General features: G+C 28.1%; 3 protein-coding genes and 1 long non-coding RNA gene across 7 annotated transcripts; 2 read left to right on the forward strand and 2 right to left on the reverse strand.

Annotated features, from left to right (window-relative positions):
• Window positions 1-4,874: 4,874 nt before the first annotated feature.
• LOC101216179 (ethylene-responsive transcription factor ERF003) lies at window positions 4,875-5,869 on the reverse strand. The gene is made up of 2 exons (XM_011655932.2): window positions 5,646-5,869; window positions 4,875-5,535 (listed from the first exon to the last, which is right to left on the reverse strand). The coding sequence occupies exons 1-2, from the start codon at window positions 5,852-5,854 to the stop codon at window positions 5,085-5,087; spliced, it is 660 nt and encodes a 219-aa protein (XP_011654234.1). The 5' UTR covers window positions 5,855-5,869; the 3' UTR covers window positions 4,875-5,084.
• A 2,781-nt stretch (window positions 5,870-8,650) lies between these two features.
• LOC101216424 (60S ribosomal protein L39) lies at window positions 8,651-9,353 on the forward strand. Its single transcript, XM_004145468.3, has 3 exons — window positions 8,651-8,782; window positions 8,913-9,016; window positions 9,115-9,353. Exons 1-3 carry the CDS (start codon window positions 8,780-8,782, stop codon window positions 9,161-9,163), a joined length of 156 nt encoding a protein of 51 aa, XP_004145516.1. The 5' UTR covers window positions 8,651-8,779; the 3' UTR covers window positions 9,164-9,353.
• A 2,161-nt stretch (window positions 9,354-11,514) lies between these two features.
• LOC101214742 (probable receptor-like protein kinase At1g80640) lies at window positions 11,515-16,821 on the reverse strand. 4 transcript variants are annotated; one of them, XM_031884726.1, is made up of 10 exons: window positions 16,568-16,821; window positions 16,240-16,401; window positions 15,912-16,138; window positions 15,211-15,343; window positions 14,942-15,023; window positions 13,960-14,056; window positions 13,408-13,510; window positions 12,288-12,406; window positions 11,845-11,934; window positions 11,515-11,754 (listed from the first exon to the last, which is right to left on the reverse strand). In XM_031884726.1, the coding sequence occupies exons 2-10, from the start codon at window positions 16,373-16,375 to the stop codon at window positions 11,617-11,619; spliced, it is 1,125 nt and encodes a 374-aa protein (XP_031740586.1). In that variant the 5' UTR covers window positions 16,376-16,401; window positions 16,568-16,821; the 3' UTR covers window positions 11,515-11,616. The 4 variants fall into 4 exon arrangements, 3 of the variants coding, with proteins under 3 accessions (XP_031740586.1, XP_031740587.1, XP_011654235.1); XM_031884727.1 differs by having other exon boundaries at window positions 16,240-16,407; XM_011655933.2 differs by lacking the exon at window positions 16,568-16,821 and having other exon boundaries at window positions 14,942-15,005; window positions 16,240-16,549.
• Window positions 13,508-15,251, forward strand: LOC116403521. The gene is made up of 2 exons (XR_004216301.1): window positions 13,508-14,043; window positions 14,870-15,251. It is a non-coding gene; the product is annotated as an uncharacterized LOC116403521 (long non-coding RNA).
• Window positions 16,822-24,307: the final 7,486 nt, after the last annotated feature.

Here is a 24,307-nt window from a genome sequence, read left to right on the forward strand (position 1 = left end):
TTATTCACAAAAAGTAATAAACAATATCGATATACGACAATTTTTTTAAAAAAAAGTAAGAGATTCGACGACACTTGATTTTGACACATGCTATGATTGTGTAAATATGTTATGTGGTAATAAATGGTTGAAGAGCTTTATGGCTACCAAGAGGGGAAGAAAATTCAAAGTAGGTATTAATATAAAGTCACATTGACTTAATTATAGGAAGCAAGAATTATTGATGTTATTAAACTTTGGGTCACTTATAGATACATTCAATAGGACACATTTAGTTCCAACGTTTTTTAACCAGAGTTGACTTCAACCAAAAAAAAATTGTATTTGATTTTTCAATTATAAAATTTATATTTTTTTAGTTTTTCTTCTACTCAATAAAAAAAAATCTCTTGAGTAAATTAATTTATGAATAGGTAGTCACCTGATAACTTCTTAATTAGTTAGTGAGACTATTTATAGTTGATGGTTAATATCTTTATTGTTAGGAGGATAATAATTGATTTAGGAGATCGAGTATTGTTAAAATAATAGAAACCATAATTTTTAATTTTTTAAAAAATCTTACATATTGAATAATTTAAAATATGGATATAGCGTGTTTCGTTTTTGCACGTTGAATTGATTAATGCGATAATCTATAAAATAATTTAAATCAACTCAAATTTATTATTATTTTAAAAATTATTTTTCATTTATTTATGATGCCCTATATGCCTACATTTATTTTTTATTTTATTTTATGTTTATAATTTTTTGAAAGTTTTGTTTTCCAATAACTCTTGAAAGAAAATACTTTTCATTGGAAGCATCTTAAAATTAGAAATATCATAGTCTTGAATTTGAATTGAAAGATCAACAAAAATAAAATGAAAGTGTACGTGGGCTGGGCCGATTGTGTTAATGGGCCTTTCATTATATCCATGTAATTACATATATACCTACGGAGGAATGTAAAAATGATATATAACAATTTGAAAAATAGTAAATTCTCAAAATAATTTGATTTTTAGCCAAACTTTGGAAGTATATGTTTTTTTTGACAAATTTTCAACTGATTTTATCATTTCATAGACAGAAGCTCATTTTTCTCGAATACAGTCTATTTGTACAGAATAAAAACAATGAAAAATAGTGTATTTACATGTATTGAGTTTTATAAAAATATTAAATAAATATTTATTTTCTCTAAATTTTGAGATTTGTAGACTTCAAATAAAATAATTAACAATTTGTTTTTATTAATATATATATATATAATAATAATAATAATAATAACATTAATAATAATAGTTATTTAATTCACACTCTTTTTACTTCCATAAAATGATTGATAGTATAATTCATTCATTGTACGTTTCATAAACTTTGGTTAATTCTTAGTATCATTTTATTATATCATACAAGTACATAATTCTTCATATAATGATTGATAATATAATTTATTCATGGTACGTTTCTTAAGGTTTGGTTAATTCTTAATAACATTTTATTATACCGTACAGATACACAACTTTTCATATTTATCCTTCATTGTTTTCGAATTATATATACAGTAATAAGTATTTATTTTATCACTTCATTCTAAAAGTTTAGTAGAAAAATCTCCAAAATTTGAATTTAAAATTGTATCATTCCCTAAAATTATGTATTTTATATAATAACAATTTCATATTAACATTATGTCATCTGTATAATTATGCATGTAACAATTATTCCATAAACGGATAACGAAGGAATTATATATGTTCACACGAGATTTCGAAGAAATGTAATTCATGAAATTGAACTTTAATATATTGATGAATATTGTGAATACAGTATATAGTATTTACTCATTTAATGTTTTATCTCGAATACAAGTTAAAACTTAGAACTTATTGATATTTGGTCTTGAAGATGTTATAGTTGCAAGTAAATTTGAACTTCGAACTTTTGGAATCCAATGAAAGTTTAATTTTCAAAGTCTTCAATCTTTCAGAAGATGTTGATCTTAAGGTTGCACGTTTTGAGAACTTGTAAATGTTTGAATCTTCAATTTTCCAAGAGCTTCAATTCTTTCTTAAACCAAAGATCTCTCGTTAAATGAGTGACAAATGTATCTATTTATAAAGAAATTTAATGGGCTTTAGGTGGTTTGAGTCCACTTGCTTGGTGGGCTTGGGCTTGAGTATATTTGCTTGTTGGGCTTAGAGTTGGGCCCATTTGCTTGTTGGGCTTGGGTTTGGACTTGAGCTCTATTTGATTATTGGGTTTGAGCTTTGGACCCATTTGCCAGTTGAACTTGGGCTTAAGTCCATTATCCTTGTTTGGCTCAATTTTTTATATCTAGTGCCTGAATTGGGTCGGGTATGAGAAATCTTAATTGTCAAAACCTAACCAAATCATGATTATCACAATGTTTGCGGTGACGACGTGGCCAAATTTTATTGGCAAAATTTCCTCAACAATATTATCAATCAGTTTATGGATAGCAAAAAGATTGTGAATTAAATAGCTATTAGTATATATATATATTAATAAAAAGAATATGTTAATTGTTTGATTTGAAACCTACAAATCCGACAATTTTGTATAAATTGGAGGCAAATCTAGGAGATGTCGATGAAATGAGATCAATCCGAAAAATAAATAAATATTATATATATATATTTGAATGGTATGCAAATACACTGCATTCAAGATTTTGGGTTATATTCCATTATTTTAACTTGCACAAATATATTATATCTAATGAAAAGGAATTTTCGTCTATGAAGGTGTAAAATCGGCTGAAAACGGGTAAAAAAATGTATACTTTAAGCAGTTTTGCTATAAATCAGAATATTTTGTGTATTTGCTATTTTTCAAATTGTTATCTATTATTTTGTCATTATCACGATTTTATTTAAAATAACATATTGCAAATATAGTAAAATATGTTAAAGTATATTAAGGATAGAAATTCATCACTAATAGATCATGTTGCAAATATTGATCTATTACAAAGAGTTGAAGTTTGATCTCATTCTCATAATTGTGGTACTAAACGAAAATAATCGAACATATATATAAGTTAGAGCGAATTTAGACAATTGAAAGTGTTACTTTTCAAAAACTACATCGAATTACTAATTCTAAGTTTTCTTTTTAAGTGCTTTTATATTTAGTAGAAATTTTCTAACAAAAACACTTTTCATCCTCTAAAATCACATGTGAAGTCATGTTGAACGAACACAATTTAAATTATTGTTTTTTCATAGTTACTTATAGAAAAGTGATTTTGTTTAGAAAACAGTCCTATGAGATATTTTAAACACACCGCTTTTCTCTCAACATGATTTTTCTAGATTCTTGTATATATAGATCATTGAAAAATCTTGACAACAAAACTTTAAAATTTTGTATTTCTCAACGTAGTTGTTAGATTTAAACGAATGAAAAATGCGATAATATCAATTAAAACACAAACAGAAAAAAACAACAACTATACAATAAAGGATGAAACAAGTGGGAACATGGCAACTCTTCCGACGCAAATAAACAAAAAGAAAAAAAAAAGGACTCACAAGACGATGAGTGATCAAAATTTATTGAGAGGCAGTAAACAATCCAACCAAGAACGTGAGGGTGCAACGTGCAATATAAGATAATTAGATAGATATAACTTGAACCTTTTATAACTAGCTCATCAAATATAAATTAGAATATACAATCAAAGAAAAAAATTCAAATAGTTATCGAACACGCGTATAATAATAACTAGAAATGATTATTAGCTGATTAATGCAAGGAAAAAAAGTGTCATCTTTATGTTGATATTAGAATTCTAAATACTAATGATTGTAAACTCATGATTTATCCAACCATTGCTAAGGAATGCATACATATATATAGTGGGAAGTGAAAATTAAAAAGAACACACACATATATATAACATGAAATTTTATATAGTTGTGACCTTGGGAGGGAACATAATGAATTATATATAATCATTAACATTCATTCAACTTTGTTGCTCCCTAGCCCACACAATAACCCAACATATATTTTCTCAATCATGAGCTCCACTTTTTTATTTAGAATTTGAACTATTTTTAAAATTATTTTTGATCATATCCAAAGAAAAAAAAAGGAGAGGTTAATAAGAAAAATGAATAGAATTAAGTTATATTTGATGAAAATTATATGTGAAAACTTTTTTCAATTATATTATACATTAAGAAATACTATAAAATATCACATTATTTCTTTCTCATCTCATATGTTTCACGGATAACTTTTTAGTTTTGATGATTGCATTACGTCTATTGACAAATCATACACATTTGAAGCCACTTAGTCTATCGAAAATATCTAGGTGCAACTCGTATGCATATCAAACTAAGTTCTTCTATCATAACTGAACATCTTTGTCACGTCTTTCTTCTTATTCGAGCGTTGTTCTTTTATCTAATTGGTTATAAGCACGACTTAAATCAAAAATCAAAATCAATACTATATTTATTTTTTAAATAAAATTGTATTGAAGAAAATATCAATCTCAACTCATACTTCTGCCTCCAATTTCCAATTTCCATCGTTCTCTCTCGATTTCCTTCACTTTTCAAGTCCCACCACCTAGTTATGAGTTTGGAGAATAGCGGGTCAACACTAATGGTGATCTCCAGTTCGAGTTTGAGAAACGGGAAGCTACGAAGATACATATTTCTATTAATCCTAATTTCGTTGTAGGTTAATTACTAAGTTGTTTAGTTATATTTAGAGTAAAGTAGACGTAGATCATTTATATTCTACTGCGTGCGTGTCTCTTATTCCATCCTATGGTATCATGCAACTCTAATTACTCGTCAACAAAATATAAAACATTTTTAATTAGAAATACAAAGAAAAATTAGTTTAATTCCATAGTTTAATATTATGAAAATAACATTAACTAGACGATTTTTGCAATTTTACTCGAATGCTTCAACATGCATTCAACATTTGATCATGAAGTTTTGAATCATTCATGTAGACATTTTGTGACAAAATTGTTGGATAATAGCTTCGATGGTGGAGAAATGGATTAGAGACCTTTAATTTACATTTTATAAATCTCAGTTGGATCACAAACAAAACTCCATGGATCCATAGTAACGAAGCTCCTCAATCATTTGCTCAATATGATCATCTTCCAACAATTTCAGTTCCCCAAATTCACTCTCTATTTTCACACTTCGCACCATCCAATCCGCCGCACACGGCACTTCTTCCACCGCCGGTATAATCTCCTCCACCACCGAACTCGTCGACGCCGGCGCCGGAAACGCCGCGGTAATGTCGCTTTTAAACTCCGCTGAACCTTGGTTACTAATCTCCAAAGAAGCCATATAACACCTATGCAATTTCGCAGTCAAATTAGACGATAAAATCCTGGAATTTGATGACTGAATTGCACTTGGACTGTATGGAAAATTCGTTCTTGCTTTTGGGCCACACATTAACCTTGCAGCTTCATCATAAGCTCTCGCTGCATCCTCCGCTGTTTCAAATGTCCCCAGCCAAATTCTTGTTTTCCTGTAAAAAAAACAAAAAAACAAAACAAAACACAGAGTCGATTTTGAGTTCAAAGAAATTAAAGGCACTGAAGAAGATTAATGAGAAGTGCAAAAACAGGAGAGACCCACAATAAAGGATGACGAATTTCGGAAACCCAAGAACCCCAATGCCTTTGTCTTACACCACGGTAGCGCTTTTGAGGCCTGGCCATGGCATAACTCGGTTGTATTTCCTCCTCCCAGAAGGTGTTTGTGAAAATGCGTGAGAGAAAAACATAGCATACAATGGGTGATTTATATTTGGTAATTGCTGACAAAAACGGCAATCGCGGAGCCATTTTTGTGAAGCCTTTCTGGCAACCAATTTGATCTCTAGTGGGGTCTCACATATGTGTGAATTATTATTATTATTATTTCTTCTTTTGGTCTTTGTTCATAGTTTGAAATTTTATTTCATATCTACTAGTTGTTTTATAATCATTGTTAGATGTATAGAATTAATAATGGGTAGATAGGAATTCAAGTTAATAATCTCTTTAGAGAAAGATAGGTTCGATGTTTAAAAACGGTCCATCAATAGTAAACGAACAACTTCATCGAATAATTTTTAAAAGAGTAATAACACGTTAGCATGTATTATAAGTTGTATCTTAAACATAATTATAGACAAGTTAGGTTAAACAATGCAACATCACATTCACTTGAATGTTTTTCATTCTCCAATTATCCAATAAGAATAGATAGGAAGAAGAAAAGATGCATTTGACAGAGAGAAGTTTGAAATTGACCCAAAAAAATGTGAAAATTCAGTTCACATGTCTTTGAATTTGTAATAAAATATATATGTATTTTTATTTTTCGCCCATTTGAGTTTATATAAAGAGAAAAAATATTAAAACTATTTACAAAATATAATAAAAATATTTAAATAGACGACATAGTGTTTGATGAATTTTACTATATTTTTTAAAATGTGTTCCTTTTTTCATTCATATAAATCATTAAGATAAGAATTCAATCATCCAAATCTTTTATTTATCTAATCAATCGTGTATCAATATTCACACATATTTACATATTTTTTTTATTGAAACGTTTGTTGATGATTTTAAACGTGTCCATGTTTTAATTGTTGTATAACGTAAGTATTGTCTTCTATGGCATGTTGAGCTCATTAGTTCAATCTTTTTGTTTTTTTATGTAAAAGCTTCTAACCTATTTTGGATTCATTAGGCTGTTATTGTAACTGCACTTTCGGACCCTTTTGAAACGTTCTTACCATATTAGCTCAATTCATCTACATTATGCATGTTAAGTCTTTCTCTTTTTCCTTTTTAAATTAGTGAATCTATATTTATGGGGAGCGTAACATATCACTTATAAATTTAACCACTTGATGCAAAGTTTTTTTTTTCTTTAATATTAATATATTACCTATTGTGTGTTTTTTTTTTTTTGGTTTAAATAATTTGGGAATTGGATGATTTTGAATAACATTCAATGAACGTATGATTTATTTTGTAAAATAGAAAAGTTTGACATTAAAATACCACTTGAGGGTAAAATGGGTTTTTTAATTCCTTACCCTTTCGGAGTATATAGAGTTTTGGATGACGTGGCAAAGTAGTGATGAGTCATTTTTAAATAAATAAATCTTTGTCATTATAATTACAAAATAATTTAGTTGATAAGAAATTCAGGGTCAAATATATTGCCAAAAGTTTTCCTTTTTCAAGAGATTCACAACTTGCATCAAATTTTAGAATCCAATTATTGATCATGAAATCATTTTTTCTATGTAATTTGATTCAAAACAAAAATGTTTTTTTTTTTTTACTTGTTTATATATCAATTATTAGTTAGTAACATTCATAACTTTGGTGGAACTTTGTTAAAAAGAAAAAATTAAATGAAGGAAAAAAAAGTGTTAAATATTTTAAACAAATTTGATCGACGAGTGTCTGTTGCTATCTATTCATTCATACATTGAAATTTTTGTTATATTTATAAATATTTTTAGTAATTTTGTCACTATAAATAATTTCTTTAATTTAAATTTTAAAAACATGCCTTAAATTAATCATACAATTTATGATAATTATTCATTACTAGTGGTTGAAAAAAAAAACGCCGGTAAAAATAACAAAAGAAAATTATGATAATAAAGTTCATGTCACTCAATTTTATAAATTGTGAAAATAACAAATTAAAAAATTGATAACCTTTGATTGCCTTTTGATAATCCTTCGATAGTCGTTTAATGGTCGTTTAACACTGCTAATTACTTGTCATATTTGCAATACGTAAAAAAAAAAGGTGTGGTGGACTTTTTTTTTTCTAAATGTTTTATCATATGATACAATTTCTTAAATAAAATAATAATAAAAAAAATCCACTCTCACACGTCCAAATCAAAATTGAATTCAAAATATATTTTTTCTTAGATATATATTTAAAAAAGATGATATGAAATATTGATTTTGTGATTTTTCTTTGGCAAAATATTAATTATGATTTCATGATGTAGAAAGATGTGGTTGCTTGTTTCCTAATGTCACATGCAAAACGAAGAACCTTGCATTTTCATTCATACTCAAAGAACATATTAGAAATTGGTCGATTATTTAAACCCAAGTTGATATGTTGCCCTATCAAACACCACAAAAATATTGTAATCATTCCCATTAAAACCAAAATTAAATACATTCAAAATAAATTAAAAACATTAAAATTGTACCGATCAAAATTATAAGATCGTTAATATTAGAAAAACTAGTTTGAAAACCTTGAAACGAAATGAATTTAATTACATTATAAGCTTATTCTATTACAAATCTTACGAATCTTAAATAATATGATTTTAGGTTTAAATTTAGAATTAATACAATAGTAAATTTTAAAGTTTTAATTTATTCAAACTCTAGTTACGTAATTTATTAGTTGGTTGAGACCTAATTATTGTTGAATTAAGGTAAAAAAAAATATCTCTTTACCAAATATTTTACATATCATTGATTTGAAATTTTAGTTAATGATTCAACTCCTCGCTTTTGACCGAAACATAACTTTGTGAAGAAAATAATAAATGGGCCGGGGCTTACCGTTTAGTTGGGCCGAATTCTCGGCCTATTTACTGATCGTAAAAAACGGGCTGGGCTTGCCCGCGGGCAAATATCGATTACCCTTCTCAAGGGAGGGTATAAAGGTTCTTCGCTCCTGATAGGGTTTTTGTTTATCTCGCCGTCGATCGCCGGAACCCGAAGATGGTACGTATCGTTATTCGACTCTGAACTTTTTCTCTACGTAAATCTGGTGCTATTCGTTGTTCTCTAATTGATGATTGTTGAACTTCTGCGAGTTTGTAATTCGATTTTTCTCTTCTATTCCAATACACAGCCGTCTCACAAGACTTTTAGAATCAAGAAGAAGCTCGCGAAGAAGATGAGGCAGAATAGGCCGATCCCGCACTGGATCCGCCTAAGAACCGACAACACGATCAGGTATTAAGCCTAAATGATATTTGAATCTGCATATTTTTATTTGAATCTCTCCCTCTCGTATTCATTTTGACGTTGTAATTTGTTCGATCGTGTTATAGATACAACGCAAAGCGCAGGCACTGGCGTCGCACCAAGCTAGGGTTCTGAGGTGCTTTCGATTCCTAACTTCAATGTTCATTTAGCTTGATTTTGTTAAGTTTCAGAACTTGAACTTTCTTAAGGATCTACATTTGTATTTCCGCAACTGAAATTTAGTTTATCGGAAACTTTTGTTTAATCATCGTTACACTCAAGATTGAAGTGCTTTGGAATAGAGTGAATTTTCCATCAACTTTTATGTCTTTAGAGTAGCATTTTTGGCGAACCTTTACGGCATTTACTTCTTCATTTCTACGACATTTATCAAAGTTGGTGATTCTTGACAAAATTCCATTTAAATTTACATATCACAATTCTCATCTTTTTAGGAATAGATATAATCATATTTTGATTTAGCTTTATATATATTTAATCAGTGAAATCTGTTCATAAAAGTGTGTAGCCAAAGTATACTTGAACATTCACAATTAACCTTCACATACATTGGAAGATTATCAAGAAATTCCAATTAGCTTCTCCTAGAACTTAGAAAAGACTTTAAATATACATTCATATGATAATCATCCTATACACCTACAACCTTTGCTACTTCTGAAAGAAAGACTTTATGAGATACCCTTCTATAGAGTACTCATATTTCTATATATTCTCTAGGTTCTATATTTCTATCATTGAATTCTTAGTACTTTCATCTGTAGTTGATCTAAACAGACTAGTCTTTACGTAACGCCAAAGAACAAGGTTCTACATGTGTGTCCGTGAGTTCTGAGTACTTCCATCTATAGTTGATCTAAACAGACCAGTCTTCATTACAAAAGTGGGTAGAGGTATAGAACTTGGTGGTGGTGAGATACCAAAGGTAGAGGTTCCGGCGTAGAAAATTCGCTCTTTTGTATTACAGAGTGAACTTGTCACTTGAAACTTAACCACCTTGGCCTTGTTTAGGCTTTGTTTTTGTTTGTTTGGAGGTCTGCAAGGTATGGCGTTCTTAGAACCATCTTGAGGACAACGAAGAACGTGGATAGATGAATCCTTTGAGTTAATTTCCATGGTGTGGAGTGTAAAGCAAATAATGAATGCTTCAATAGAAAGGAAGAGAATAATTTGTTTCATTAAAGAAGAATTAGTCTCTTGGCTTTATAGGGGGATATGAGAATTGGATTTGGATTGTTGAAGGCGGTTTTATTTAAAATATAAATTATAAGTTATTTATAGATAAATCGATTTGGTATTTCTAATAGGAAAAAGAAATTTATATTTGGAATTTTTAATAGGAAAATATGTATGTGTAATAGGTTTTTTAATGATTTGATTTGCTATAAAAATTAATTTCGTATTTTAAACCGCATGCATTGTGAAAATTAATAGGTTTAATTAATCGCTAAATTTTGAAGTTGTTTTTTGGTATTTGAATTTTCGTATGTGTCGAATAAGTATTTAAATATTCAAATATGTTGATTTGGATAGCCATTTTTTTTAATTTCTTAATTTTTAATGAAATTTTTTATAAAGTTATTACAAAAATATATTTATGGTTTAGTTTTGAATGGTTTAGGGTTATTTTTTTGAATAAAACTTTAACGATTTTATCCAAGTGATAGTATTTTTAAATCATTTTGAAACTAAGTTTAGGAATATTTTTTACACAAATCAGTGTTTAGAGGTAATTTTTTAAAATTTAGCCAAAACTAAGCTCTTGAACATATTAAATCAAAATCTTAAGGTATTATTTTTGCGTTGTAAGGGTCTCTCTCCCTGTAGTTAAATGATAAGAATATAATTCGAATTCCAATTTCTAATCCTAAAATTCTCCACTTCGAAAAGTCTTCCCTTTTCGAATTTCATTAAACTCAAGATTGGGTGGCGATGAGTCCAATGATTTGATGAATCTTGATAGGTTGGAGAGATACTTACAAATTTAGTTATTAGATTTAAAATAATAAAGTATATAGTAATCTTTTAAAAATTTATAAATATAACAAAATTTATTAAATAGTGATCTATTATCGATAGATTATGTTAGATTATGTTGCAAATATTAGTAGTTAGGTGTGAATTTTTAAAATATTATTATATTTTTAATTATTATTTTTAAAATATTTAGCAATTTCAATTTTCCTTGTTTTGAAATTAGCATATATTCTATGCTACCACGCTATGCTTGTGTGTGCTTCATTATCTTTCTCACGGACTCCAATTTGTGTTGTACTTTGATGGTTAAATTTGGAAGGTGCGTTAGATTTAGTGCAAACTCACCATGTTTAAGTATTTTTTTTTGGTAAACACGTTGATGGTTGAATGTGATGTACGGTTTATTTTATTTTATTTTGCTTAGTTTAAAATCAACAAGTGGACTTGAATAAAATTATTTTCAACAAAAGCAAAGTAAAGAAGAAACCAAGAAGGGGAGAATTGAAATTAAAAAAGTAGAGAGAAACAGATACATGTATATTTATTTAATTTACATTGACAATTCCATTTGAAAGGGAGAAAAAGAATGATCATTGTGGTGGTGGGTTTAATCTTAGGGTACCTCCAAGCTCTATGGGAACAAGGGCAATTAGAGAGTGTAGAACATCTTTTATTAAAGGTCTGTAGCTTGCTTCTCCTTGTACACACAATACAGCCATTGCAGCAACCTAAATCATAAAACGTTAATTTCATACTAAGTTTAGGGATTAAATTCAAAGTTTTTAAAACCACGGAATCCAAAAAAGAAAGAAACGAACCTGATACAAGTGTTTGAGATCCATAGTATTTCTAATAACAGGATCTACTATGTTTGGCAACTTCGATCTATCTGTCAGTTGAGGCATTGCCTGGCATTGCCCATTCCCAATATATCCCATCATTTTACTATATCATTCATATTCATCTATATATATATATGTGTGTATATATATATATATATATATATATATATATATCATTCATATAGAGAGATTAAACATTAAATTTTATAAAAAAGTTTAAGGAAAATGGTTGATTGCAAAAAACCATCACATTTACCTTTGAACTATCACAATAATGGTAGAAATTGGACTCTAGAACTTGTACAATTGACTACTTTTAAAAACTGCTATAAAATTTGAAGGTTTAATATTCTTATTCAAAACTCAACTTCATAATTTGATTAGTGAAAAAAATGTAAATAAATAAGTAAAAACTTTACCCACGTGACGATAGAGTGGGATTGTGGTGTTGGCCGTTTCTCCACCGGCCTTCTTCCTAGCAGAAGCTCTAGTACCACAATTCCATAAGCATACACATCACTTTTCTCTGTTAATTTTCCTGTTAACAAAACATCCATTCTACATCATCACCACACAAAACATATACCATAGTTGGATTAGATTGTGTTATTCAAGTCATGGATGAGTTATTCAAGTCATGGATTCTTTTTAACACCTTAGTTAAAGTTCTGACTATAATTAATGAGATAAAAAAATAAATAGAATAAAACAATCCCAACCATCACCTATGAGTAGATGAACTATAGTAAATGTTTCTAGTCGTGCATTTATGAAACAGATGGCCTTCAATTGTAGCACACGCCCCCACAAGATAAATCATTTACGTATCAGCATTCAATTTCATAAAATATCCTACGAGTCATTATTAATCACACGTCCTTCAATCGAAAAATTATTAAATGATACCATTAATTATGCTACAGCGGTCTCTTTTAGGAGTGTTTAGTTTTTGAGCTAATCAAAGAACTAAATCAAGCATAAAGAATCTAAATCAATGTCCAATAAAGAACAAAATGAATGGACTGACTTTATCTAGATCGATTATTATTGGTTTGGTTTTCGGTTTTTAACATCTTTTTTTCTTTCTTATTTTTCACTTTGCTTTGAATGGGTCTTTGTTGCTAACTTTAAATTAAATTTTGGTCTATTTCTTGCCCTATAAATTGTAATTTGACACAAGTTTATCTTTTTGGTACTTTTCTAAATAAAAACCGTGTACATAACATAAAGAATTTTAGACTTTTATTCTAATTAAACCATTGGATTAGTTTGGTTTTTCATTTTTTTTTATCACTCTTAGTCTCGTCTAATAAGTTGTTTTTAGTAGATGTTGAGTGTCCTTATCATAGTATAGGAATTCAATTTCTTAGATTGAACAAGAATATGAAAATATGAAACTAAACAAATTCTTAAAGAAAACTAAATGTGTAGTCTAAGATGTATAGAATACTATAAGAACCAATATTGAACGAAGTATGTTCAATCCTAATTATAATAGAATTTATGTGGGAGTAATAAAGTAAAGTGAATGTGGGTTACCATGTAATAGATACTCTGGAGCTACATATCCCAAGGTCCCAGAAAGCTTAATTTTGTTATTGTTTTGGGTTCCATCAGTGATTGCAATCCCAAAGTCAGCCAACTGAATTGCATTCAACAACCACAACAAAACTTTTGTTTAGGCTAAATTCTACAGACTACTCTAAAACCTTTGTTTTTTCCCCTCAAAACTATCATTTAACTTTTAATAAGTCTTCCAAAACTATTACTGAAGTAAAAAATTTAAACTTCAAATGAATGTTGTGGTGGCCGGCCATTATGGGTCATGAGCACGCTGTCCAAGAATCTAATTTTCTATCCAAAATTTTATAGGGTTTGTATAACTTAAATGGGTGGGGCTGACAGGTAAAGCGAGATCCAAAAATTAATGATGGTGTTTATGACTATTTCTAGTCTACAGTTAATTATAATAATACTCATGATTCGAAGGTTTCTTAAAGAATTCACAGTTCAAGAATAGTATTGAAATATTTATATGACAGTTGAATGGGTAATTCTAAAGAACAGAAACAGGAAGTGAGAGAAGTATACCTTAGCGTTGAAGTTGGCATCAAGAAGGATGTTGGAAGTCTTCAAATCTCTATGAATAACTGCAGGGTGGCAATGCTCGTGAAGGTATTCTAATCCTCTGCGAGTTCATTAGCTTTCCATTATTCTATTTAAATGCATAAAAATATTGAATGCTTATTTAAAGAAAAAACAAGTAAATTTCCTGCAAAGCTTTTAAAAAGGCAAACAAGTAATATAAATCAGAGCGTCCCAATTATTTGAAAACAAGGTTTTCTTTTTTCCATTTTGAAAACCGGTTTTTCAAACGAAGAAAACCGAGATTTTATTTATTTAAAGGGACATCTTATGTTTGATTGGATTTCTTTTACTTTTCTTATTTCTAAAAGTTAAGCTATTGATATTAATAATAAAGCATCTGAAAATAAAAATTTTAAAACTTAAGAGCTAAATGAAAACCCCAACTTAAAGTTAAAACTAAAAAAGTAATTTATTCCAATAATTCCATCGGATTTCATTTATTTTAAAATATCTTTTTATATATAAAAATGTCATTTGGAAAACAAGCTAACAATAGTATAACATTGAAGAACTGCATATTAATAAATCAAGACAGAGATCTGTTATTAGATAAGTGACGTTTTCAAGAATTGCATGTCAAATACAAAATCAAAGAAGTTAATTTTTTTTCAAAGAAAATCTAATAATATCAATATAGACCCTTAAGATTTTTAAACTTATCAATTTAAATTTTCTATTTATGTTTTACTTGTACTTTAATAAAAGTTAAATAAAATTAATAATATAATTATTAATTTAAGATTTAAATGGATACAACTCTCAAATCCATGATTTGAATTTGCCTATAATTTTAAAATGATGATTAGAGGCTCTTAAAAAACAAGTCAAGTTTTATAACTTTTTTTTGTCACAGAACTATGAAAAGTGCAGATGATTATTTTATTTATCAAAGGGGAAGAGAATAAAAAGAAAGCAAGAGACATGCCTTGCAACATCGAGAGCAATCTTCATACGCATGTGCCAATTTAAGGCAGAACCACGAGAGGGCCCTGCATCATCATTTTCAACTTACAACAATAAAATATGCATCACATGGACATAGCAACTCTTGTTTTAATCTGGTAAAAATAAATAAATAAATGATTTGGTTTATTTAGTCCTAATATTTTATCTTTTCTTCTGTTGATGCTAAAATTGAGATTAAAGTACTTAATATCTCTTCGTTGTTTGAAAGTAAGAAAAGAAAAGAATTACCATGGAGTTGAGTTTCTAGAGATCCATTCTCCATGAGCTCATAAACAATCAACTTTGAATCTCCCTCACTGCTACATCCCAATTGGCAAATAATATTCGGATGATGAATTCCGCTCAATATATTCACTTCATTCTGCATTAGAAGTCAAAGCAAATATTCCATTTCAAGAAAAAACAAACAAACAAATAATAAATAATAATAACAATCATCATCAATATCGTTAAATACTTTTCAAACGTGTCTAACATATGATTGAATTGCTATCGAATTGGTGTCCATATCCATTAGCTATCTCTTTTGTTTTCAATATGTCAAATTTTGAAGTTTTAAAAATTTTATGTCATAGAAATTTAAATTTTATATTATGAACCGGTATACTTTTGATTTTGTATATGTAAATTATAAGAAAACAAACCTATACTTTTAAAATTACACCAGTATCAAGCTTTTGTTGACATTGAAATCTTATAAAATTTCGAATAGAAACGAGACTGAAAATGATGCATGCAGTGTTCAAATTTTCTTTTAGGTGGTTGCCACCCCATTTGACACTCAATTCTCATCCGAAGTTTGAAAGAATTTCTACCCTAACAATGTTTTTGAACCATTATGCAATCAAACTATATGAATATTTTGTAATCAAAAGAACAGCGTTTGGAAGACATATTTTATAATGAAACGGCAAAGAAAAAGGAATCACCTCAAATTCTGTGTCAGCTTGAAAGCCACTGCAATCAAGCTTCTTCACAGCCACAACCAAATTATCATCCAACAAAGCCTTGTAAACTCTCCCAAATCCACCTTCGCCCAATACATTACTCTCCCCAAAATTCCCAGTAGCTTTCTCCAATACTTTGAAATCAATCACTGATACACATCCCTTCTTCCCAGTCACAAATGGAGCTAATCCAATCCCTTTCTCGGCATCTTATGATCCACACAATAACACACTTCCTTTCAGAAATTTCTAAATAACTCCATTTCAACGGATGATCTTAACACAGGTATATTTCAGATTCTAGGCTTACCTTTCCGTTTGCTTTTACCAGCATTTCTCCTCTGCCGGTGAATCCACAACCAGAGCAATGAAAACAAAGCAGCGATAAGCACGGCAGAACAAAATCCAGCCACAGCCAGTACTCCTATTCTCGTCCGAGCTTCCATCTAACGATTACGCTGTTGATGACGTTCTTCACCTCGAAATTTAAATGGAGAAGTTAATGTGCTATTCGGAAAAAAGAAATAACGTATTAATCAGAGAAATTTCAGTTTAGAGGGATTATGGATTTGAGAATGGGATGTTTCTTTATGCGGAAGATAAAATACAAGATTGCAATGTGTAATTAATGTACCTACCGAGTGAATGAGCAGCGGTTGAAGAAGAAATGGGAGAGAGTGATGGAGATAAAATGGGGGACCGATGGCTGTATAACACCAACCAAAATGGGGCATCGCCATTGATTAGTGCTCTATTCTTCTTCTTCCTCTTCTTGGCTAGGGTTCAGAAGAAGCTTGAAAATTGGAGAAAAATCTGATGAGCTTCTAAGATGCGGGAAATGGTTTTGGTAAAAGGAGTGAGTGTTTGTTTAGCTCTTCATGTTTCCTAATTGAAAAAACCCGCTAATAACATATTTATATCTAATCATAACCTAAGCTTAATGTTAATGAATAATTGATATTAGTTTTAAATATATGCATAAAATTGTTCGAAAAAACATGTAAAACATATTAGAGTCGTGGGCTAGTAACAACTATGAACTATGTCACGAGATCATAGTTCTTGAATATGCACCAACTCCATTATGAGATAAATCTTTCATATTATTCTCGAGTTGAATTGGTCTTGCCTCCCATAGACTCGTTAGAGATATAAGGATAACTCCCAACTCATTGAATGCTAAGGTGTTATGCACTGTTGTGTTCATCAAGTCTTAGACCAGTGACAAGCTCTCCAGCTTACTTTAGTCAATTTGCTTAACTCAAGAGTAGGCATGCACCTCTAGCCAATATTCAGTTTGGTCGCTATCTCAAATGCCCCATTTTGGATTAACCAACCCATTCATGCCATGATCTTTGATCCATAATAACTAACTAAATAACCAAAATGAAATTCCTGAATTTACTTTCAATGGTGGGTGTGTCAATCCATCACATACATGTAATTTTTTTACTAAAATATAAAAGTAGACATTTAACCATTCAAAATTGAACAAAAATGAAATGTTAACTCAAATATATGTAATAATTTAGGTCTAATTTGATTTTTCTATTTTCCTAAACATAACTTAGAGCCTTAGACAATAATAGTTGTCAGCCATCAATTCCTTTATTGGAGCAAACGTGGGCCTCAACTTCTTTTTTGTTTCTAGCCCAACCTTTTCCCATGGGCTCCATTGGGCCGTAGTTCATTTGCATGTAATTTTACCAACAAAAATATACAAAAAGTCAAACTTTCAAAAGCTTATTTATTTAAATACTAATTATAGTTTATACCATTGATTTCAGAATGGATTTTCTTTTAGAATAGTAAAAAAACAAAAAAAATGTACGCTTCATTTTATCATGAAACGTAAATATTTTGTCAATTATACAAATTTTTTAGTAAAGATGATATATATATATATATATATATATATATATTTAATATAGGTGATACATGTCGTGAAATAATGTTATAAAGATTATAAAATTATCAAAAGACAAAGGTTATGAAAATCACGAAATTCAAAATATTGTAAAGATTATAAAAACAATACTACAAATTAACGATAAAATTTAAGATTTTCAAAAGAAAAATGGAGAGTTTGATCAATGTAGAGGATAAAGGGGAATAGAAAAATTAATACTCAAAAATAAAATGCAAAAGAACAAATAATAACCAAATAAATTCTCATGCTGTTATATGAATTGCAATATTCTAAAATAACTAATCATTAAATGACCAAAGCATATCTGAATGAAAAAAGAAAAAGAAAGGCTACCATGTTAGCTGTTTAGTTTTGTTCTAATTTAGTTCATAAGTTTTAAAACGATTTAACTTTATCTCTAAAACTTATGTTACTTTTGATAAGAATTACAAAATAAAAGTTTCTTTTTTATATGGTGAAAAAGTAGGTAAATATTTTTACATTTGTTATCTCGTTTTTTTTAACTAAATTCTCAATTTGTATGAATCAAAAATCATATCAATTATCGTTATGTTAGGTTTACTTTCTAAGTTAAGCAATAATTAATATACATTTCATTACTTGGTTTGAAATAATTTATAATTACTCTACCTTTTCAAAAAATTTCTTATATGGAATTGTAAATTTTAAATTTTAACCTATTTTTAGGGTAACAAATCACTTAAATTTTTATCCTTTTTTTCTTATGGGAATGGTTAGAAGGAAAGTGGGAAAATAAATTCCAATCTTGAAATTCGAATGATCCACCAAAATTTGTGGCAGTTTCCTTCGAATTTTTCGGAAATTTTCCATTCTTCCTTTCTCTCCAAGAAATCACAATGGTCAAGTTTAGGAGGAAATCAACTTTGGTTGTTTACAAAAATACAACATTCATTTTTTTTTGCATAATTTTAGATTCATCCATTTCTTTTTTAATCTCTCGTAATCAAAATTGACTTCGAAAGTTTGCGAATCAAGATGGGTCTAATTTCTAAAAACCACGTAGAATAGCGAGAAGACAACTGTGTATCAATAGATGACAATCAAGTTTCACTCAATCTAACACCGTGTAACCACATATTATGCATCATAGTGCGGTCGGCTCGATGTCATACTAATGTGAAGACTTAAGTAAATTTTTATAGAGCAAGATCGAACTAATAGAAATATATTGGAGGTCGAGTATGACAAGCAAACACATACAAGCACCAACAAATTCTAAAAGCAAACTTGTATTTGGATATATATTTTTTTTTCTAACTTTATTTGACAACCAATGAAGATTTTGTCAAAGTCACCTTATAAAATTAGTGTCAAACTCAACCTAATTAAATTTTGAATTGGTGGATATATACCCAAGTTGGAATCCATATCACTTTGAGTTATTATATCATATTACACTAACATCTTTTCCATCCCTAATAAGATTTTTAACTTTCGATCTCTTACACGTTCTTAACATTTAACTGACGATTTATTCATTTGATATATATTCAACATTTTACAAAACTCACATGCAACACCATACACGTAATTCAATTACATCTATATATTAAAAAAGTTATCTACCATTAACACTACTGTTGAATAAGAAATTTTGAGACCAATCACAAGTTGTAACATCATTTATTAAGTTAATGATGAAAAGTACAAATAATTAAATTTGAGACTAATTAAAATTGACACATGCTCCAAATTAAAGAGTTAAAATAAATAAATTGGTCATTCTAATAATGCCACATGTTTTCATATTAATAGTTGGATTAAGTTAATCATTTTAGTTCAATTAAATATTATTTATTTGGACTAAGTTCAATTAAGCCAAAAAATAAGCTTAATTGAGCCCAAAGACTAAATATAACCTAAGTCTATATGGTTGAGCCCATGGGTCTGGTCCATGGACCAACCAGGTTCAAACCCATAAAGCCCACCAGTGAACTCTATAAATAGAGGAATTCTCCTCATTTGTAGGGGTTGGAAAATTTTGACTCTAGAAGATCGAGAGAGAATTCTTCAAAGAGCTAGAAGACTCCCTAACTCCGAAGTCGACCATCCTCGAAGATTGAAGCTTCTTTAAAGATACAAGCTTTCTTCCAAGGCTCAAACTTCAAAAAACATCACGTGTCAAAAAACATCACGTGTTTCGCTTCCTCCAAATCAAGCTGAAGCATCCAGTTGAGAGAGAATCAGAGGATCAAATTCTAGAGATTGAACCGCATCGCATCAAATCAACAAAAATACAAAAAGTTCAAGTCCACGAATTAAATTTCTCCGGAAATCTCGTACGAACAACTACTAACAACTTTAAATCTTATATAAGATTAAAAAAATATCTTGCTACAGTAAATTGGATCTAAGAACTATAAAAACCGCTTTTAAAAGTTTCATTTTAAAATATTATATTTACTATATGATATTCATCATTTTGTTAGTTGCTCTAGTATTTACTATTCATTTATCAAACTAAAATAGTTAAGACATCAAACACATACTATTATAAGTTAAACTAAATTAATATACATATCGAACACAAACGATTTTAATCAAATTATAATAACCTACCGAAGATAATACTCACGGTCCAATATACACACTTAAAAGTTTACGGATTAAACATATAATTTTAAAATAATAATAATTAAAAGTAAAAAAAAAATGAAGAAGTACTTTATAGTTGAGTCAATGAAGACTAAAAATGGTTGCAAGAATGATAGAAATGGGACAGAGAAGTCAAGGTGATATGAGTGATGATGATTCCTTTCTCTAAAATCCAACAAAGCATTTTAGCATCTTCTTTTCTTTTCTTTTCTTTATTTTATGCATATTTCTTTTTTAATTTGTACTTTCTTATTTCTTTTTTGGGGACCCCTTTTATTGTAATTGTCTTTATTTGGATGTGGAATTTTCTATACTACATCTTATCAATTGGCATTTATATATACATACACATATACATATATACATATAATATTTTTAGAATAATTATAAAAAATAGTAAATTTGACAAAATATTTACAATATATAATAAAATTTTTAAATTCTATAAATAATATACATTGATAACCACACTTCTATGAGTGACATTGATAGCAAGTGATAGAAGCCTATCAGTTTCTATTATTGATAAAATCCAAAATTTTGATATAACTTGTAAATATTTTAATTTATTTTGTTATTTTTAAAAATACATATTATTTTTATGTGAGAGATTTATTTATTGTTGTAATTTTGTCAAGTTGTATCGTAATTTGACCTAATTTTAGCAATATCGCACATATGTTCTTGTAAATAGTTGAATATATATATAATTATTATAACTACGTTGAAAATATTTACAAAATATAATAAAATTTTGGATTATATAAGTGACACTTTTATATTTTGTTTTCCTGAAAAGAAACATTTAAATTTGAATTTTTAAATTAAGAATAAAAACTGGACGTGTTTTAAAAGTTCGAGGTTAAAATGGTAATATTTACGTCAATTTAAATTTAAATTTGATTAAATTGAATTATAAGACGGATGTTAATATTAACAATTATGTATTTGAATTGACTTTTCAAGTATTTAGCTTTTAAAATAAATCACTTTTGAAAGAAACAAAATTGAAATATTTGACGGTTACTCAAAGTTTGAAATTCTTCGCACCAAGGTGGTCGTGGAGGTTGCTTTTAATCGGAGTCCAAAATTGATTGTTAGAGTTGGTTATGGCAAAGGTGGTTGTCGAAGATATTTGTCGGAGTTTGTCATCGGATGTGGTTACTAGATGAACGTTAAAAACTTAAGAAAAAGAGAGACTTGAGGTAAGTTTTCACCAATATGTAAATCCAATGGACCAAACAATGAGTTGATAATACTATACTAACTCAACTCGTCTCGTATTAGTGTGTCAAACACCTCGTGAAGTTTTAGCATTAAAATAATTTAAAACAAAATTTTCTCCAAAATGGATCCCAACAAATCTCTAATTTTTTTTTATTGAAAGTTGACTTTTATCCCATGAGTGAGAATGATTTATTTTAAGACCATACATTAATCTAGTTCATCTTTTGAGGCCAAAAGAAAGAAAGCAATGACCTTAGTTATTCTTTATAATAAAATATCCCATTTTTAGTTTTGTAAAGTAAAAGTTTTTTAAAATGTATTTATTCACTAAAAGACAATACATTTTTTATAATAAACCCTTTACCATCAATAAAAAAAATGACTACAAGTAAAATTGATTGTTACCGATATAACTAATAGATTCAAAATAATTAACTATATATAGCAAAACCGGTCAAAGTCTTTCACTTATAGATTATGTTGCAAATATTGATCTATGACTAATAATCTATAGGAGTATAACGGATAGATTTGGCTATATTTACAATTTTTTTAAAAATGTTATTGTTATTTTTAAAAATGGTATCTAATTAAAAAAAGATAAAAAAAATGAGCACACAATTTGTTTTTTTATTTTAGCGGCAACTCTAAAAAAAATTCAAAGAAAAATGGTTATTTATTAACTCGACCCCCTTTAAAATTACTATCATTTTGTGAATTTTATTTTTAAATTACAAATATGACCGTCTATTTTAATAGAATTTCATGGTCGATTTTTTTTTAAAGATTTTACTATATTTTCCTTTTTAAATAAAATTCTCACTATGTATATAGTATAATATTTTGATTGAAATTGATATATTCACGATCTTTCCATATTTTATTAAAATCAATCATAATATTTAGTTATATATATATTAACAACACTTCTTTTTAAAAAAATCTATCGATAATATAATCATCAGACAGACAACGGCATTCGAGTGTGCCCAAATGGTTTAGTGGTTTAGCGTTAAGAACATCTCTCTTTGAAGAAGATGAATTTGACTTTCCCTAGAGGTGAACTCCTAGGAAAGAGAAAGAAAAAGAAAGTTGATGATAGATTATGGATAAATTTAGAATTGATTTTGATGAAGTAAATGGATATATGTAAACAAAATCAAAGAAAGAAAGAATTTAATTGCGTTAAAAATGGTATTATCTAAATTAAATTCAGCAATCAATTGGATTGAATTAAAGAATACGATTTTTTAGGGAAGAAAATATTGGGATGTTAGTTGCTGGGAATATTGATATCCTCATAAATGTAACGGTCCGATGCTCGTGACAAGCGAAATTGTATACAATAATGGACAGCCAAATACTTTACGGAATATCAATACAATGTTTTTATTTATGTACTCCTAAATAATGATAGTAAATTAATTAAACCATTAATATCTTTTTATTAAATTATTTATAAATATAATAAAATAACATCATCTATTTTATAGCGTGAGTATTAAAAGTGGCATTTGTAAAAATAGCAGAAAAAAAATTATAATAATAAATTACATGTTTCTATATTTTTAAATTGCAAAAGTAGCAAATTTAAAAACGTTTTTTTTGGCTACTTTTTAATTAAAAACTATTATAAATATATATATATATATATAATATATATATATATATATATATATATATATATATATATATATATATATATATATATATATATATATAATCATACTCTCCTTAACTTTATATTATTTTGCTTTTTATTAAATTGTCCACGTCTAAAAATATATTTTATGTTTTCTATTTAAATGCCATAGAGTTAATATCAATTTGTTTTTTTTTCTTTTATATTTAATATAAGATGTGTTTAATTTCAATCTATATGTTAAAAGTGTATCATGATCCACTAAATAATAATAATAACATTTATATGTGATGAAGTAATATGAGAATGTGCTTTCAAAATTTATAAGGAAAATGTTTGTAAGTAATTTTTTTGAAAAACTAATAATAAATAAACATAAATTAAATTTGACATTAAAAAGTTTAGAGACTAAAATACGTCACAAACGACCAAATTTATATTAAAATAAAACAAATAACTAAAACAAATTTTTATCTCGTAGATAAACTTCAGTTATTGTTGAAAATTTATTAAATGAAGTGAATTATAATATGAATAGATAAAGTGGATACAAATCGCGGGATAAAATTGCCACAAATTAAAGTTGATAAAGACATCTCTACAACCTTTGCCCACTCTAATAATCATATGTGAATTTCAGCATTTAAAAATCATTTGAAATATTTTTTTTTCCTCTTTAGCTATACATATACATTACATGGACCAAAAAATATTCAAATAATTATACTTACAGAAGACATTAGCAAAATCTCATTAAATTTTATAGTTCACTGTATTATTCAATGGTTTGATTTTCTAAATGTTTATTAACATTTTTTTTCACTTTTAAACAAGTATTTAAATATCTAAAAAGTACGTCAAAGTCCCATTTAGTAGTTAGAATAATTTTTATTGAAATTGATTCAACAACAATAATAATTTTCATGCAATAAAATACAATAATTAAATGTATTTTCAAAATTT

This window comes from Cucumis sativus, chromosome 4 (genome assembly GCF_000004075.3).
Source record: "Cucumis sativus cultivar 9930 chromosome 4, Cucumber_9930_V3, whole genome shotgun sequence".
NCBI classification, from domain to species: Eukaryota; Viridiplantae; Streptophyta; class Magnoliopsida; order Cucurbitales; family Cucurbitaceae; genus Cucumis; species Cucumis sativus.

What these genes read in the sequence shown, in the direction of transcription:
- LOC101214742 (XM_031884726.1), bottom strand. Translation starts at nt 16,375, where the DNA reads ATGGAAGCTCGGACGAGAATAGGAGTACTGGCTGTGGCTGGATTTTGT. An exon ending in ATTGCTCTCGATGTTGCAAG is followed by an intron (nt 14,057 to 14,941) that starts GCATGTCTCTTG and finishes ATGAACTCGCAG; the next exon opens with AGGATTAGAATACCTTCACG. An exon ending in ATCTCAAACACTTGTATCAG is followed by an intron (nt 11,755 to 11,844) that starts GTTCGTTTCTTT and finishes TTTATGATTTAG; the next exon opens with GTTGCTGCAATGGCTGTATT.
- LOC101216179 (XM_011655932.2), bottom strand. Translation starts at nt 5,854, where the DNA reads ATGGCTCCGCGATTGCCGTTTTTGTCAGCAATTACCAAATATAAATCA. An exon ending in GAAATTCGTCATCCTTTATT is followed by an intron (nt 5,536 to 5,645) that starts GTGGGTCTCTCC and finishes TTTTTTTTACAG; the next exon opens with GAAAACAAGAATTTGGCTGG.
- LOC101216424 (XM_004145468.3), top strand. An exon ending in AGAACCGACAACACGATCAG is followed by an intron (nt 9,017 to 9,114) that starts GTATTAAGCCTA and finishes ATCGTGTTATAG; the next exon opens with ATACAACGCAAAGCGCAGGC.